We start from the raw sequence: 17,492 nt of genomic DNA, 5'->3' as shown, positions 1-17,492 counted from the left end.
ATAAAAGTAGTCCCCGTGTGTCGGCATACGAAAATCGAAACAGTTCGGGTTTGTGAACTGGATTGAGAAGGGTATAATTTTTTCGAAAAAAAAATAACTATTTTTGTAAAAACGAAATCATCAAAATAAAAATCAAAACTGCTAAAATCAACATTAGGGTAAAGAATTCCAATCACCTAAGTTTTTTCTGTCCTCGGATTTCGGTTCGGTTCCATTTCATCGGACGACACAACAACGCTGCACAGCAAAACTGATTCAACTAGTATTGTGTTTTTTTTTCTTTGTGTACCATAAGTTTTACATTTATTTCTTAATGTAGAACAATTTACCTAACTGCGTTCCACAGCAAACGAAACTTTTGTTCATAATTGTAAAATATTATTGCAAAACAAAGCAAGATAAACAAAATAATAGCGCTTACGCGTGAGCATTGTGATGGTTCCAGGCCGAAGGTCGCATGCCTTGCAAAGGCACATGGGACAATCCGCTCGGGCTGCACCTAATAATCATTATTTGTGTACATTTGGACAAAGCCTTCCCCGCTCCGCGCTGGCGCACAACAACCTACGAGTTAAGGGCGCGCGCGTGTGTGAATGTTCTTCATTTTACGAATTACATTTTGATGATTTTGATTCCAAGGTCCGCGGGGAGGCCCCCGACTACTTGTCCATTTTGCCATTGGAGATCGTTAGTGTTACTCTTGTGCTTATTAAACTCCGAAGTTCGTTATATGTGGCTAACGCTATCCGAACGTCAGTGGGAGCAAAATGTGAAGTAGTTACATCAAATTAGTAATGTTAGTGTATAAGAGCACCATTTTCAGTTTTTTGTCTTCGTTTTGTTAGTTTAATTAATATTTTTTTTTTGTTTCGTGTAATTTCGATGGATCGACGAAGAAGAAGAAAGGCGGGAAAAGTGAGAGCGAGCTTTGTGGGGGAAAGCAACGCGAATCGATTCGCGTGTAGAAAAGTACGATGTTCATTTCATGTTAAGTAATAACCTAGCTATAATACTATACAAGATCGGAAAAGGATAAAAAACCAATACAAAAAAAAATACAGATACATTTTATCGTTGTAAGGATTAATAAAGTAACCGAATGGGGGAGAATAAAAAAGGAAGGAAAAACATGAAGCCGTATGAAAATGTATAATCAAATTTGAATAATGGTAATTTTTTTTGTAGCATAATAATCATTGGAGATGCAAAACCAGTAACACAGTGTAACAGCAAATATTAAGACAGATAGAAATTGAAACTAGCGAAAGCGGAAGCCGATTACAGAAAAAAAAGCGACAAGTACATAATTGTTACATGAAACAAATAAGTTGAAAGTGAACACTAATGGAAAGCAAGAGCGATAAAAAAAAGCAAACGTTTTAAACATTACAGATTTCTAAGCGGAAAATAGTAAATTTGACTGATGTATGGTTTTGGCCAAAACAGTATCCGAAGGCATTGATATAAGGCGGGCATTTTGCGGCGAATTGTGTGCATCCTTGATGGCTTGTTAAGTTATTTAACCTTTTTGTGTTCGACATTTTGTTTTGATTTTTCCCCGTGGGCATTGGTATAACCTTGAGGATTGCTTAACTGCAACCAGGTTCCAGGGCTTGTCTGTATCTTTACATTTTGAAGATGCACACTAGATGCCAGTTGTGTTGAATTTAACTGCAAACGAAGACAACAAATCAAGAAACCAGGCAACTCTTCCATTATCTCATACGAACGCTATGAGACCTGGGGGGGGGATGTGCTGTCAAATCAGCCTACTGATCATTCTTGTATGAAACTGGCTCCAAACGTAAACAATCGCTGTAGGTTTCTTATGGCTTGTTTACGTTTGGAACCAGTTATGCGAGGCATGCGAGGTAGGCGACGATTGTTCGTATTTGACAGCCACCTCCCCCCCTTGTATGAGACAGATACAATCGCGTCATCTGTCGCTCAAAGGTAAATGCTTCGAACGAATTTGATAGCAAAGATTACATCCTCAGATGGAAGGTTTGTGTATTTGTTAATTTTTCTATGCGTTGCTTCCACCTTTACTCAAGCGCAGCGCTATTGTATCTGTTGCTTGTCTTCGTGATATGGTGTCTTCGCTACAAACCAAAATTAAATAATTGTGTAGTTTAGAATTATGATTTTAACAATTATTGAGTCTAATGGCTGCAAAAATAAAAAGTTTTTTTTTATTATTGTTGGGTCTCAGAAGAGGAGATCCTATCGAAATCAACCCTATTTTGTCTCAACGGGAGCCGCGGAATGCCGAGGAGTTTCTTTGGCGAGCCGTGCAGATGGAGGCATATCCTGATGAAGTAATCGTGCTCGGAAGACAGCAGCATCAATCGAGTGCAGTAAGGTTGGAAAAAACTAGCCCGCTTCACAAATTATCACCCTTGGTCAATGATTTGGGAGTAACTAGACAGGAAGGGCGAATTGGTGCTGCCAACTACGCTTCCTTCGACGCTAGGTTCCCAATAGTGCTTCCACGGAACCATTACGTAACTGGACTCGTTTTGGATTGGTATCACCGTAAATAGGGGAACTAGGGGCAAGAAGGTCACCCGGGGCAAGAATGCCACCCTCAATATATTTTGAAAATGAAATCATTTCAATTTTATCTCACGATGAACCTATGCACAGTATTCCTATGAAGCATAATAAAAAGTTCTGTCCGAATCGAAGTCGTAAAAAAAATGCAAAAAATCATTTTGTGTTGATGCATTGAAAAGCTAGTTTTTTATAAGAATAAGGCATCATAAAATAAGGTTTTCGGAATTTCCAATTTATTTTTTTCACAATTACTGCATTGAGACATCACTATTGATGGTTGTTTGATACATTAATAACAATAAATTACTAAATATTTTGTTTAATTAATCAAAAATTATGTTCCTAAAAATAAACTTTATACGGGGCAAGAGTGCCACCCCTACATTTATGTATTAAACAAGGTTGCAAAGACTCATTTCAGCTAAAATAATGTTTTTCGGAATAATAAAACCAAAAGATGGTATGATGGCATGTTTTACTTGTAACTTACAAGAAGAGGTTACAAAGTATGCGTTGGAAACATAAAACCTGTAAATTTTGCTTTCTATGAGTCACAATCAGCGATTTGCTGATCGCTGAGTGAGTGAGTGAGTGAGTGAGTGAGTTTGTGAAAAATCGCTGATTGTGACACTCATGAAGTGAAATAAACAGGTTTAATATGTCAAACACATTCTTTGCAACCTCTTCTTGTATCCTACCAATTCAAAATTTGATCATGGCATCTAATTATTTCATAATTTATAAAAACATTCACCCCTATTCTGTATTTCGTTTCGAACGAAATTCTCATACAAAAAAATATTTTTTTGTATGAGAATTTCGTTCGAAACGAAATACAGAATAGGGGTGATTGTTTTAGCTGAAATGAGTCTTTGCAACCTTGGTATTAAATTGTACAAAAATGTTCAGAAATTAACACAATTGGGCATTTATGTTTCCAATATACATTGTTTTCGTGAAATTTTGGAAAACGAACTGTATAAAATAGTATCAAAAATAGTTTCCATTTGAATCTTTGACGCACATGGTTTATATGTTTTAGATATAATAAAATATATCATTAAGTCAATATTTTAGTGGAATAAACAATAAAAGCAGTTGCTGTCATACCAAAGAATAGTAATTTGTTGTTTAGAAATGAACATTTATCAGTTTCACTTCATTTTAGACATATGGTCTTTTTGCCCCATAAGAGTGGCCCTCTTGCCCCGTAGCATTTTTTAGAGCAGGTTCGACATGACATTTTGAAAAAATCATTAACATTTTTTGATGGGGTTTAATTTTAATTTCAATGATGATACATGGAGACAAGGTTATTAACTTACAATTCGATTCACAAACTCCTATAAATATTCACGGAATCACATATAAAAACGCGCTATCGTTAGGGTGACCTTATTGCCCCTAGTTCCCCTACGCACACTGCAACGTGGAGACTATTGTTAATGAGGTTCGGCAAAAATTCCACATTTCTAACTTGCGCACGGCAGTGCGCAAATAGATCCGAAAGTGCAACTGGTGTATCGTCTACAAGGCTACCCCACGGGCTCCGAGAATGGCGCCCCTTCCAGAGTCCAGGATGTCTTCGTACGTACGTCCTTTCTCCTTTACCGGAGTGGACTATTGCGGACCTTTCTACATCCGGATCGATCGTAGTAGAGTGAAGAGATGGGTAGCGCTCTTTGTGTGCCAAATCGTGAGAGCCATCCATTTAGAGGTCGCAAGCAGTCTGTCAACTGAATCCTGCAAAATCGCTGTGCGACAGTTCATCACAAGAAGAGGTGCTCCGCAGCAGATCTTCAGTGATCAAGGAACCAATTTTCATGGCGCTAGGAAGGAGTTGAAACAGGAGATTGCAGACATCAACCAGAAACTGACTGACACCTTTACCAACTGCAAGGCGCGGATTTCGTGAATTTCGCGGATTTCGCGATTTTCGCGGATTTGTCGCGGATTTGAACTTTCAGTCGCGAAAATCGCGGAAACATTAAATGATGTCGCGAAAATCGCGAAGGGACTGATGTGCTGTCACAAAAATTGTGGAATTCATTGTAACCTTTCCGTCCCGAATTATTTTGCTGTCATTAATTTTGTTGTTCATTTGGCTCTCAATTTTTTACCGGTTCAAACCAAAAACCCTACAAATAATCGAGAAATGATCTCAATTCCATAAGTCACACCGGATTTACACGGAAATTCCGTGAGGTCTGTCCAATGAGAGACATTTTCATGTTTTTATTTATTTCCAATATGAACACAGCATTTTTCGATGTCAAATCATAAACGAATCGTATATATGCGGGTAATTACCATGTATACCGGATATTATAGGTTCTCCAAATCGTCGTTCAGTTGATTTGTTCAACTATATCAACCAAGACTGCAATAATGTCTGTAGTATCGAAATATGTCCAAACAGATTCAAAGTGTCTATGTGGATTGTGCCCGACCTATTGCTACGTTTAAAGGGTGATACGGTCAAAATTTGGTCAATATCAACTTGACGTATTTCTTTCAATTTTGCATTTAAAAAACCTGAACACCCCTCATTTTGAAGGTGTGTGTGTGTAGAATGTTGCTCCTATTTTGATTTTGGAATTCACTCTTCAGTTGTCAAAATGCCGTCCAAGCAAGAAGAGCAGCGTATCAAAATTTTGCTCGCGCATCGCGAAAATCCGAGCTACTCGCACGCAAAATTAAATCGCTAAAAGTTGCCAAATCAACCATTACAAATGTAATTAAAGTGTTTGGGGAACGTTTGTCGACAGCCAGGAAGTCTGGATCGGGGGGAAATCGAAAACCGGAAGCCGCTGAGACGACAAAGAGAGTTGCCGGTAGTTTCAAGCGAAACCTTAACCTCTCTCTCCGAGATGCCGCAAATAAGCTGGGTGTATCGTCTACAACCGTGCATCGAGCCAAAAAACGAGCCGGAATATCGACTTACAAGAAGGTAGTGACTCCAAATCGCGATGATAAACAAAATACGACGGCCAAAGCGCGATCCCGGAGGCTGTACACGACGATGCTGACGAAGTTTGACTGCGTGGTAATGGACGACGAAACCTACGTCAAAGCCGACTACAAGCAGCTTCCGGGACAGGAGTTTTATGCGGCAAAAGGAAGGGGAAAGGTAGCAGATGTTTTCAAGCACATGAAACTGTCAAAGTTCGCAAAGAAATATCTGGTTTGGCAAGCCATCTGTACCTGTGGCTTGAAAAGCAGCATTTTCATAGCTTCCGGGACTGTCAACCAAGAAATTTACGTGAAAGAGTGTTTGAATAAACGTCTGCTGCCTTTCCTGAAGAAACACGGTTGTTCCGTACTGTTTTGGCCGGATTTGGCATCTTGCCATTACGGTAAAAAGGCCATGGAGTGGTACGCCGCCAACAACGTGCAGGTGGTTCCCAAGGACAAGAACCCTCCCAACACGCCAGAGCTCCGCCCAATTGAGAAATACTGGGCTATTGTCAAGCGGAACCTAAAGAAGACCAAAAAAACTGCTAAGGGCGAGCAGCAGTTCAAGGCAAACTGGCTTTCTGCGGCGAAGAAGGTGGACAAGGTGGCTGTACAAAATCTGATGACAGGGGTCAAGCGTAAGGCCCGGCAATTCGGATTTGGAAAAGCGGAAGCCTAACTGAATATTTTTCCTGAATTTTATACTAATTGAACTTGAAAAAGAAATTTAATTTGATTTTTTAAATAAACGATTTCACCGATTTACACGCGTTTTCCCTTGACCAAATTTTGACCGTATCACCCTTTACAAGATGTTATAGGTTCTGAAATCATTCTGAAGATCAGATTATGTTTCTACTAAATCACCCAAGCCTAATTCAATATCTGTAGTATCGAAATATGTCCAAATAAATTTGCAGTGTCTATGTGGATCATGCCAACCTATATTCATCTATGCCAAATATTTCCTAAGGATTTCCATATCGATATTTCGATACTACAGATCATAGATCATCTGGTATACGTGGAAATAATTAAACATTATCCATATAGCCACTACGAATCTGTTTGGACATAATTCGATACTACAGACTGTATCCCAGTCATGGTTGATCTAGTAGAATAAATCATCTGAACTCCAGAACGATTTGGAGAACTTAAAACATCTAATATACATGGCAATAGTTTATGCATGATTCACATAGACACTGTGCATCTGTCTGGAAATATTTCGTTATTAAAGACATTGTCCCAATCTCGGTTGATCTAGTAGATCAAATTATCTGAACTCCAGGACGATTTGAAGAATTTACATGTGGATTACTCGAAAATAGATCATGCATGATCCACATAGACACTTTGAAACTGATTGGACATTTTTCGATACTACAGCCATTATTGCAGTTTTGGTTGATCTAGTAGAAAAAATCAAATTTGTAAAACCTATAATTTCCAGTACACATAGTAATAAGTCGTGCATGATCCACAAAGTCACATATATATGATTCGGTTATGATTTGCCAACGAAAATACAATGTCTCACCATTGGACAGACCCCAAGGAATATCTGTGTAAATACAGAACCGCGACGTGACCAACAAGTGTGACTTATGAAACTCTGGTAATTTCTCGATTATGTGCAGGGTGTTTGGTTTGAATCGGTCATAAATTGAGAAAACTAGTGCCAAATTAACTACAACATTTAGGACAGCAAAATACGTCAGAGACGCAAAGGTTAACTTTCAAGAAAATTTGCATTTCAAATGAAAATGCATTTTTTTAAACAATGCTTAATCAAATCTAGGCCTGTATTATTCAATAGAAACATTCATAACTAGGGGGCGACCCCGGCGTAGTGGTTAACATCCATACCTCTCACGCCAAAGTCACGAGTTCAAATCTCACCCCGGACAAGTCACGAATGACTCAAGAGTGTTAAAGTGACCATAATAATTAAAAAAAAACATTCATAAACAACTGAATTTTTTTCCAAAAGGATACAAACGATACTTCTTTAGCTCAGTCGGTAAAGGCCATGCTGGAGGCGACTGAGTTCGATTCCCGTTCGGTCTATTAATTTTTCGGGTTGACAAATTTCTCTACTTCCTTGGGCATAGAATGGAACAGGCATAGAAAGCTCTAAAATCAATGTGAAGGTACTTCAAAGAACACTAAGTTCAGAGCAGGCAAAATCTAATATGCTATATGCAATAAGCTTGAAATGCCATGTAGTAGTATATAAATGTATTTTTAGGTAAATGAAAACATTTTTTTTGTCGCGGATTAGTATTTGAAGTCGCAGATTTCTTTTGAGAAATCGCGGATTCGCGGATCAAATTTAGAAAACATTGTAACAGCCCTGCAACTGCAACACTCAGTGGATTTTGAATCCACCAGACGCCCCACACATGGGTGGCTCGTGGGAACGACTGGTCCGTTCGGTCAAAATAGGCTTAGACACGCTCTCTACCACCAGGAATCCGGATGAGGAGACCTTTGGAACCGTTCTGGTCGAGGTGGAAGCCATCGTGAACTCTAGGCCGCTAACGCACGTGCCACTCGATTTGGAAGATGACGAAGCGCTTACCCCCAATCATTTTTTGATGTTGAGCTCCAGTGGTGTTGTGCAGCCAGCCTAGTCACCTGTTGATACTGGCGCTGCGCTCAAAACCAACTGGGAACACGCGCAGAGTCTTCTAGACTTCGAATTATAGATAGCTATAACTTAAGGTGGTTAATTCGAGTATAAATAAAATATAGGTAAAATTAGTAAGAAATTACCTGATTGTTTATGATTCTTGCCAAAAGTAAATCTGTGTTTTTGCCCAAAAAAAAAATCCTTTCATCTTAGTTTTTGTCCAGAAAATTTGTGATGATATCTGTCCCTGCGCTTCGGTCAGAGAGCGTATATAGGGCGACGTTGTGCCAATTTGGCCGTGGCACATTTCGAGTATGAGAGAGTAATTGCAGTTAGATAAAAAGTGCATGAGAAAAATGCAAGTACTTTCGCTGATTACCCGAAGTTGCGATAGTGAAGGTATGATCACAGACAAGCAGACATAGCACTCGTAAAACGTTCACCAAAATCGTTTTTAACGGTCAATTTAAATGTTTCTTAGTTGGTAGTACTGCCACTTGTGGTGCACATAATCAATTCCCTAGCGTTTGACGTTTACACACTACAACCATCTGTTGAGTGTATTGCCCATCATAGTGTATCCGACAGATGGCGGTAGGGTTTACAATGATAAATATTCAATGTGTTGTGTCTGCTTGTCTGTGAAATAACATTGAGGTAACGTTAGGATAAAATCAAAACACTGAGAAATATTACGCATCACTTTCAGAAATACTTCACTTCGTAAACCGATGAACCATTCTGACGGCCATATGAGTACCTAAGTAACCATATAGTCGCAATACCTATAGCTTGTATATTCTTACTTTGCTTGAGTATGGTTAGTTGGGGAATCTGATGAAACTGATCCCTTTCGTATTTCTTTCATTCTCCTTTCGCACACTGAGCGCTCGGTGGACCAGCGACTTTGGACGTGAGCCTCGTCCCAGATCACCATGGCAATTCAATAACATATGGAGGACATCAACCGACCAAAAAAGACGGAATCATATTAGAACCAAATTGCCGGTGAAGCACGGAATGAAATACGAAGCGTTAGAGAAAAACTCCAAGGGATTCCAAAAGAAGCAATTAACGACGGCGTAAGAGCAGAATATGGTGAGAGCTTTCCATTTACTGCCGATACGCGCATAATTGTCCCATCTTTGCCTGATTTCCTATTCATATGGGACAGTTATGCTTTTATGTGCAGTTTATTTAAAAAAAAAATTAAATATCAAGTTTAAACTAAATACATGCTAGGGTTGAAAAGAATATTTTCGAACCTGGAAGTGTGTATCTATCACCAATATCCATTTGATAACGGTGATGCATACATGCGAGGCTTATTGTAAGTGAAAGTAACCTCGGAATGGGCGTGACTCTCCAGACATTCTGAAATGGGTTGCTGGATCTGCAATAGAGCTATCACCTTCTAACTCCCGGACTAAAGCTGTCTACAATGACCATGAATGCGACATTGTAGAGGCCAGTTGGGGTTAGAGGGAATACACACACACACACACACACACACACACACACACACACACACACACACACACACACACACACACACACACACACACACACACACACACTCACACATACACACACACACACACACACACACATACACACACACACACACACACACACACACACACACACACACACACACACACACACCACATCCACACACACACACACACACACACACACACACACACACACACACACTCACACACTCACACACTCACACACACACACACACACACACACCACACACACACACACACAACACACACAGAGAGACACACATCCACACACACACACACACACACACACACACTCTCTCACACACACACACACACACACACACACATACACACACACACACACACACACACATACACACACACACACACACACACTCACACACACACACACACACACACACACACACACACACACACACACACACACACACACACACACACACACACACACACACACTCACACACACACAGAAAAATTTGTGATGATATCAGTTTGATATTTCCTTTAAAAGTGTTTGAGCCAATAAATAAATAAAAATACATGTATCATAATTAATTATGATTTGGCAAAAAAAAAATACCTCTGACAGTTCTCATTCACTTTTTAATGCCGCAAAAAAAATGCTTAGATATATAAGTTGTTGATGGTAAAATAAGTAAACATTATTTTGTTTTTTTTTTTTTATCTAGTTCGTTTATTTGTAAGGCTCAATCGCGTTAGCTTTACGGAGCCGATAATTCATTGTTCTTTGTTTGTAACAAAATTCACTTAATTCTATGTCTAGTAGGAGTTGGGCCGGATACTCGCGGCTTACTCGAGGTTAGAGGGGTACATTGTCGAAGGATAGGAAAAGGGGAGGAGCTTGGGAGTAGGGTATCGTTGCCTCATCAGAGCGTTGTCGCCAGTATGAACGGTAGTGTGGTTCTAGATTCGTCTGGAGTTCGACCGGCTATGGTGACCAGTGGACGACGATGAGACTCATCGAGACGGGGGACAAGACAAACAAAAACTAATAAAGAGATACAAAAGAAAAACGAATTAAATTCTTATACTAGACATTTGCAGAAACACATACATCGACTGCATATAGCAGAGATCGCGGGTACGCAACACGTCTCTGATAGGGATATAGGGTTGTCTTCCTTGGGCCTCGAGGGTATTCAAAAGTCGCTCTCTGGCGGCGTCAATATCCGTACATTGCCAAACTGCGTGATCGATGTCGTCGTAACCGTTTCCACACCGACATATGTTGCTGTCCACGAGGTTTATTCTATTGAGATGCGCATCTAGCGAGTAGTGGTTGGACATAAGTCTACTCATCACGCGAATGAAGTCACGACTTAAGCCCAAACCTTTAAACCACGATCTCGAAGAAACATTAGGAATAATTGAATGTAACCACCGTCCAAGATTTCCATTGTCCCAATCGGTTTGCCAACTCGAAAGGGTACTCTAACGCACTAAACGGTTAAAATCATCGTGTGAAATTTGCCCGTCATAAAATTCGCCTTCCTGCGCGCCCACCTTTGCGAGAGATTGAGCAATGTGAGGGGACCCATACAAAGGTAATCATATATGATCTTTCGACCAGCACACTCATCTGCTCCCTTACCTTTGAAAGGAAATAAGATGAGTGCCTAGCTTGTTTCATCGACCGAATAGCCTCAATCGAACTGAGACTATCCGAGAAGATGAAGTAATGGTCTGCGGGCATGTTGGAAATCATCCCCAATGCGAAGTTGATTGCTGCCAGTTCAGCAACAAAAACGGAACAAGGTTCCTGGAGTTTGCGGAAGGCGCAAGAGTTTTCATTGAATACACCGAAACCAGTGGATCCACTGAGACGAGACCCGTCTGTAAAATATCTTTTCACGCAATTGACGTGTTGGTACTTTTCAGTAAAAACACGCGGGATAATAATAGGTCGAAGTTGATCGGGAATCCCATGAGTTGCTTGTTTCATGGTCAGATCATATTCAATTGAGGAACTGCGATTGGTGAAGTGAGAGCACGGTCTGGAGTGTAATCGAGATTGTGTGTTCAACCCAAGAATTTCTTCAAAATGTTCAATTATAAGTGTGTTCGTCACTCCGCATTTGATTAGTATTCTGAGAGAGAGCTCCCAGAAACGGTTCTGAAGGGGTGTTACTCCTGCCAGAACCTCGAGACTCATGTTATGCGTTAAGTGCATACATACAACCGATAGTCCTTCAGAAGTAAGAAAACTCCTTAAAGTCTGTTGTGAAGTGCACCACAACACACTTTGGCTTAAAGTTTTTAATAATAATTACAAAAATTTTTTGGGACAGATACGTATCCCTGTTTCGCACAAAAATGGAGGTCAAGCATTCGAGTTTGCACTCCTACAACTATCAACACTCATGAGTAATTACAAAAGAGACAAGCTAGCAACACAGACAAACAGACATAACACGTTGAATATTTCTCACTGTAAAACATCGTCGCTAAAACATTACCGCCATCTGTTGAGTACACTGTTGTAGGTAGTACGCTGAACAGATGGCGGTAGTGTGTACACGTCAAACGCAAGGGAATTGACTATGCGCGCCACAGGTGGCGGTACTACCAACTACGATACTTTTAAATTGACCGTTAAATGCTTGTTCGATGAACAACTAGCGAGTGTTATGTCTGTTTGTCCGTGCTAGCAATGTCAAGGGAGGATAACATTTTCAATCATATCTCTTTACATACATTGAAGGAAATCGCTAATATCGCCATTTCCAAATACCACATAATACTTTTCAAACCTCCCAAAATTTTAACAAAAGAAGGAGAAATACAGGATATCCTAAAGCAATATCATATGCTACCTACAGGTGGGCATGAAGTAGTTCGCCTCCTCGTGGTGTGCCCTGGAAACGTTAATTATCGAACCCAAGGGAGAGATATTGCGGCTAAACGAACTACCGCAGAGAAGCCCTGCACAAACCCTCGTTGTGCAAAGGCAGGAGTGACGCCGGGTTCTTAGAGTGCTTAGCACACGCAGCTGGTAAGCGGTCACATCTGTCCTGTACGGGCCCTGGACAGTTGGCTGGCTATCACGTCTGCTCTAGAACTCAGGCGAACAACGAACAGCGAGCAACAAGAGGAAGGCCCTGCACAGCTGCTCACTGTGCAGTAGCGAGTGTCACGTCGGACACAACACCTAGTGATGCGCCATAGCGCAACCGGCCCCCTCCCATGACGTAATGCTTTCGGGCGGTTCCGGGGAGGGCAAGGGCCTAGAGCACAGGGTAAGGTTTAGTGGGTCGGGAGAGCTACTTCTCCCATCCCCACACCCTGAGTTATCTTCTCAGGTGTCTGGGAGCAGATTTCCCCCTGTATAAAAAAAAAAAAAAAAAAGACTATATCTCAAAATAAGAGAATATTTTAAATGGAGAAACATGAAAGATGACATTACGAAATTTGTCAAATCATGTAATCAATGTAGAATAAATAAGATTTATAGACACACAAAGGAAGCAGAAGTAATTACTACAATTACTACAACTCCTTCCAAACCTTTTGAAATCTTATCTGCCGATACGGTTGGACCATTTACAAAAACCAACAACGGAAATAGATATATATTATAATTACAATGTAATCTATCAAAATACATTGCAATGGTTACTGTACCTACAAAGGAAGCCAATGTATTAGCTTAAGAAATTGTAAATAATTTTATTCTAACTTACCGATCATTTCTTCAACTTCGTACATATCAAGGCACGGAGTACAACAACGAGGTTATTAATCAAATATGTAAACTTTTAGAGATTAAACATACTCTTTCAACAGCATATCATCCGCAATCTATTGGGGCTTTAGAGAGAAATCACAGATGTTTGAATGAATATCTTAGATGTTTCACTAACGCTCACCAAACAGATTGGGATGACTGGGTTAAATACTATGAATTCACTTTTAACACGACTCCCCATACAGAGCATGGATACACACCGTTTGAACTTGTGTTTGGTCAAAAATCTAAATTTCCACAAAATCTTCAAAATGACATACATAAAACTGAACAAATTTATAGTATAGAGCAGTATAACAATGAATTGAAATTTAAGTTACAATACACGAATCACATTGCAAAAGAAAATCTAATACGAAACAAAGAAAAAAGACAATCGAGAAATAATGAACAAATAAATCAAATACATTTGAACATAGGTGACAAAGTATATTTATCTAATCAAAACAGAAAAAAATTAGATCCATTTTATTTAGGACCATATATCGTTCATAAAGTCGAGACACCAAATTGCATTATAATTCACCCACAAACTAAGAAAATAACAACAGTTCACAACAATAGGTTGATCAAAGTTTAAATGGAATTAAAATAACCAGGTGTGGTGTACCTTTAAACTTCCATTTCCTACATTTCTTTCTGCTTAACTTTAAACAACAATGTTTGGTCATCGTTTCCAAAACCTACTTCCAAGCACACAATGTGCTTACCAGTAAACTTACTTATTTCCTCATGCCACCACACCAGAAGCCCACATAAGAATGTATGACAGAGCATGTGTAGAGAGAAAAAGAGAATCGTACGATAAGCTAGGCGTAAGCATTCTCTTGAAGTGTAGCCGAAGTACTAGAATGTAAGATATAAAATATGAGTGGAATAAACAACTAGAGTGATTCTTGATCATGTGTATAGTCATCTCGTCCGAAACTCCAACTAATGGCTAATGGGGGCTAGCATATGGTGAGTTGACAACCTGGAAGGGGCGGAATACCTAGCCCTGGTCCTCACAAGTTCCTACTTCTCGCCTCCTCGAGTCATATGATAACAAAAGACTACCAGCTGAAACATGGACACAGCTGGGTGGCGTAGCCTGGGCAATGTTGCCAGTCCGGCAATAGCAAAGTGAAGAGGTGCGACGCGAACACTGGCGCGGTAACCATAGTACGATGATAGAGGAAATGCTTCACCAAACCTGAGCGTCTGCTCACCATGGAGGTGCGGCTCAAAACGGCGTCTGTTCTCCATGTTAGGAGTGGCTGATCACCGTCCTAGTGCCAGCGTGGGACTCTTAACAGAGCTGTGCACGATGGTCCCCCGGCGAGACAGGGAGTTGGGGCAGGCCCAACAAGCCGCCCTGGAAAAAAAAAACAAAATTGCAAATACCGAAGAAAGACATACGGATCGGAACAATCGGCACAGACCTGCGACGAAATAAGAACTACGATTGGAAACTCGGAACATGGAACTGCAAATCGCTCGGCTTCCCGGGTTGCGATAGGTTAATCTATGACGAACTTCAACCACGCAACTTCGAAGTCGTATGCAATATGCTCGTGGTGTTTTCGAACGGAAGGTGTTGCGTACCATCTACGGTGGAGTGCAGATGGATGACGGAACGTGGAGGAGGCGAATGAACCACGAATTGCACCAGCTGCTGGGAGAACCATCCATCGTCCACATTGCAAAAATTGGGCAACTACGGTGGGCTGGGCACGTCGTAATAATGCCGCACGACGACCCAGTGAAAATGGTTATAGAAAGCGACCCAACAGGAACAAGAAGAAGAGGCGCGCAGCGGGAAAGGTGGATCGACCAAGTAGAAGGTGACCTGCGGACCCTTCGCAGACTACGAGGCTGGCGAACTGTGGCCATGGATCGAGTAGAGTGGAGACGACTTCTTCGGACAGCAGAGGACAACAAGGTGAAACTTTCAGAAACTTTGATGCACACCTTAAAAAGTTAAAGCTTATTGATCTTTGTTAGAAAGAAAAAAATACGAAGTTATATGTGGAATATAAACAGATATATTTGTTTTATCTTGACTGGTGATTAAACAGATATTTATTGATTTTTCGCTAAAATTTTGGGCTTTATTGGAAGAACCTGAACAATATTAGATTTATTTTAGTAAAACGCTCGATTTTCAGCTTTTTACCGTCCAATAGGAAAAAAGTTGAAAATTGAGCGTTTTTAGAAAAAATAGTGAAATATTAATGATCTTTATTGTAACTGAAAATGAGCAAAAATTCAAGAAGTTCAGTTCATTGTATCATTGTATTAAATTATTTCAAGAAAAAAGCGTTTTTCTCAAATAGCTCTTACTTTCAATAAACGCAACAAAATAAGCCCAATAATTAATAAATGTATGATGATTCAGCAACCGCAAAATTCGAAAACGTATCTCTTTAAATTGTGCTTTTACAGCTGTTTTTCTAAAATTTAAGGACTTCTGTACGCTCAATTTTGAGATACACTGTACTTTGGTTCGGTACTGTAGAAGTTATTTTTGAGAATTTGATTTCTTTTTTGCTTAGTTTTACATTGGGTTCTCTAAACTTGACGTTTGAGTCATCTTGAGAAGCTTAAGTAGAAAACAATCTGCGAGATCTTCTGGATCTACTTTCGTGATCCACTGGACTTGTCCACTGCTTTCAATGTTATTGACGATGAAGTTTTCTGGATATTCCTTGTAAGTGCTCTGATCTAACCCTTTGTGGTTAATTGAAAATGCGAACCGATTATGATCATGACCACAGATTATCCATACTAGCCAAATGGAAATTTAAATCTACGCAGCGCGCGTAATAATTTACATAAATTTATCATTATCGAAAATCGCTGATCAGTCTTCTCGATCTTTGCAGAAAATAGAAGCGTTTGGAATACCTAATCAATCAGCACAAGTGGAACTAATCCAGTTGGCATATGTGCTGCTCTAGTAAACTGTATTCGAATTTAAAATTAGCTCAAATCGCGTAAGCTTCACTGACAAGCACGTGCCTCCTGCAGTATTGGGTTTAAAATTTTGCTGATCACGTTTCGGCGCAACTTGCTCAAATTTTCTAAGGTCACTCACCATCGCATCGTTGCAGTATTCAATCCGACTATGAGGTATTGTTTTGGCGGGGATCCTTTTTTCGATTTGTATAAAAGCGTTGCAGAAGCTGTACAATAACACCAGACAGGCTTACCATCAATTCAAACAACTCCCCAAAAAAACTCCAAACCAATCAAAATGTTCGCTAAAGTGGTAAGTAATTGAACAAAAATATTCTATAATGAAATTCTTTACTTGAATAATTCCATCCCTCGCAGATCATCGTTGCCTGCCTGGCCATTGCCGCCGTCAATGCTGAAGCCAATGCCAAACCTGGATACCTGGCAGCCGGTGTCGCACCAGTAGCCTACTCGGCCGGATATGCCGTGGCTCCGTTGGCCTACGCCGGCTACCCGGTGGCTGCCGCCACTGTCTACAGTGCCCCACTGGTTGCCAGGTATGCAGCCTACGCCGCGGCCCCTGTCGCTGCTGCCTATGCTACTCCATTCGTCGCCGGGCCAGTCGCGAAGACCCTTGCTGCTGCTCCAGCATACCCCTACCTGAGGGCTGCTGCCGCCTATCCGGCTCTCATCTAATTTCCATCCCGAAAATGAAATCCAAAGAAATTTTATTTTAAACAATAAATTGAAGCATTTGTTGAAAATTAGCATTTTAATTAAAAGGTTCAGTTATCACAGTCTACACTCGAAGAATTCTAAATATTTTATTCATTGAAACAATTCACTTATTTTTATAGCTCAACTGAGACTAATGGTAAACTGTGGTATTTGTTTACAGACAACGGCATCGACTCACAAAGGCTCTCAATTATAAGCAAAGACGAATTGGGAAGAATTATCGATCCGTCGGATTGGGATATTGATGAACTATATGACATATTACGGTAAAATGTTTAAATTAGGCACTTATGTGACGGTAGCTGAACAGCTAAGCGTGAATTGTATGAGATAATAGATCTTTTAGTTTCTGATTCATATTTGGTT

General features: G+C 40.2%; 1 protein-coding gene across 1 annotated transcript; it reads left to right on the top strand.

The window, feature by feature from the left end:
- Positions 1-16,649: 16,649 nt before the first annotated feature.
- LOC135697579 (cuticle protein 16.5-like) lies at positions 16,650-17,123 on the top strand. The gene is made up of 2 exons (XM_065217357.1): positions 16,650-16,701; positions 16,767-17,123. The coding sequence occupies exons 1-2, from the start codon at positions 16,687-16,689 to the stop codon at positions 17,082-17,084; spliced, it is 333 nt and encodes a 110-aa protein (XP_065073429.1). The 5' UTR covers positions 16,650-16,686; the 3' UTR covers positions 17,085-17,123.
- Positions 17,124-17,492: the final 369 nt, after the last annotated feature.

Source organism: Ochlerotatus camptorhynchus, unplaced genomic scaffold (genome assembly GCF_037179485.1).
Source record: "Ochlerotatus camptorhynchus isolate MF236.1 unplaced genomic scaffold, CSIRO-AGI_Acam_v1.1 ptg000077l, whole genome shotgun sequence".
Classification (NCBI taxonomy): Eukaryota; Metazoa; Arthropoda; class Insecta; order Diptera; family Culicidae; genus Ochlerotatus; species Ochlerotatus camptorhynchus.
This window is presented reverse-complemented; position numbering and strand designations above follow the sequence as displayed.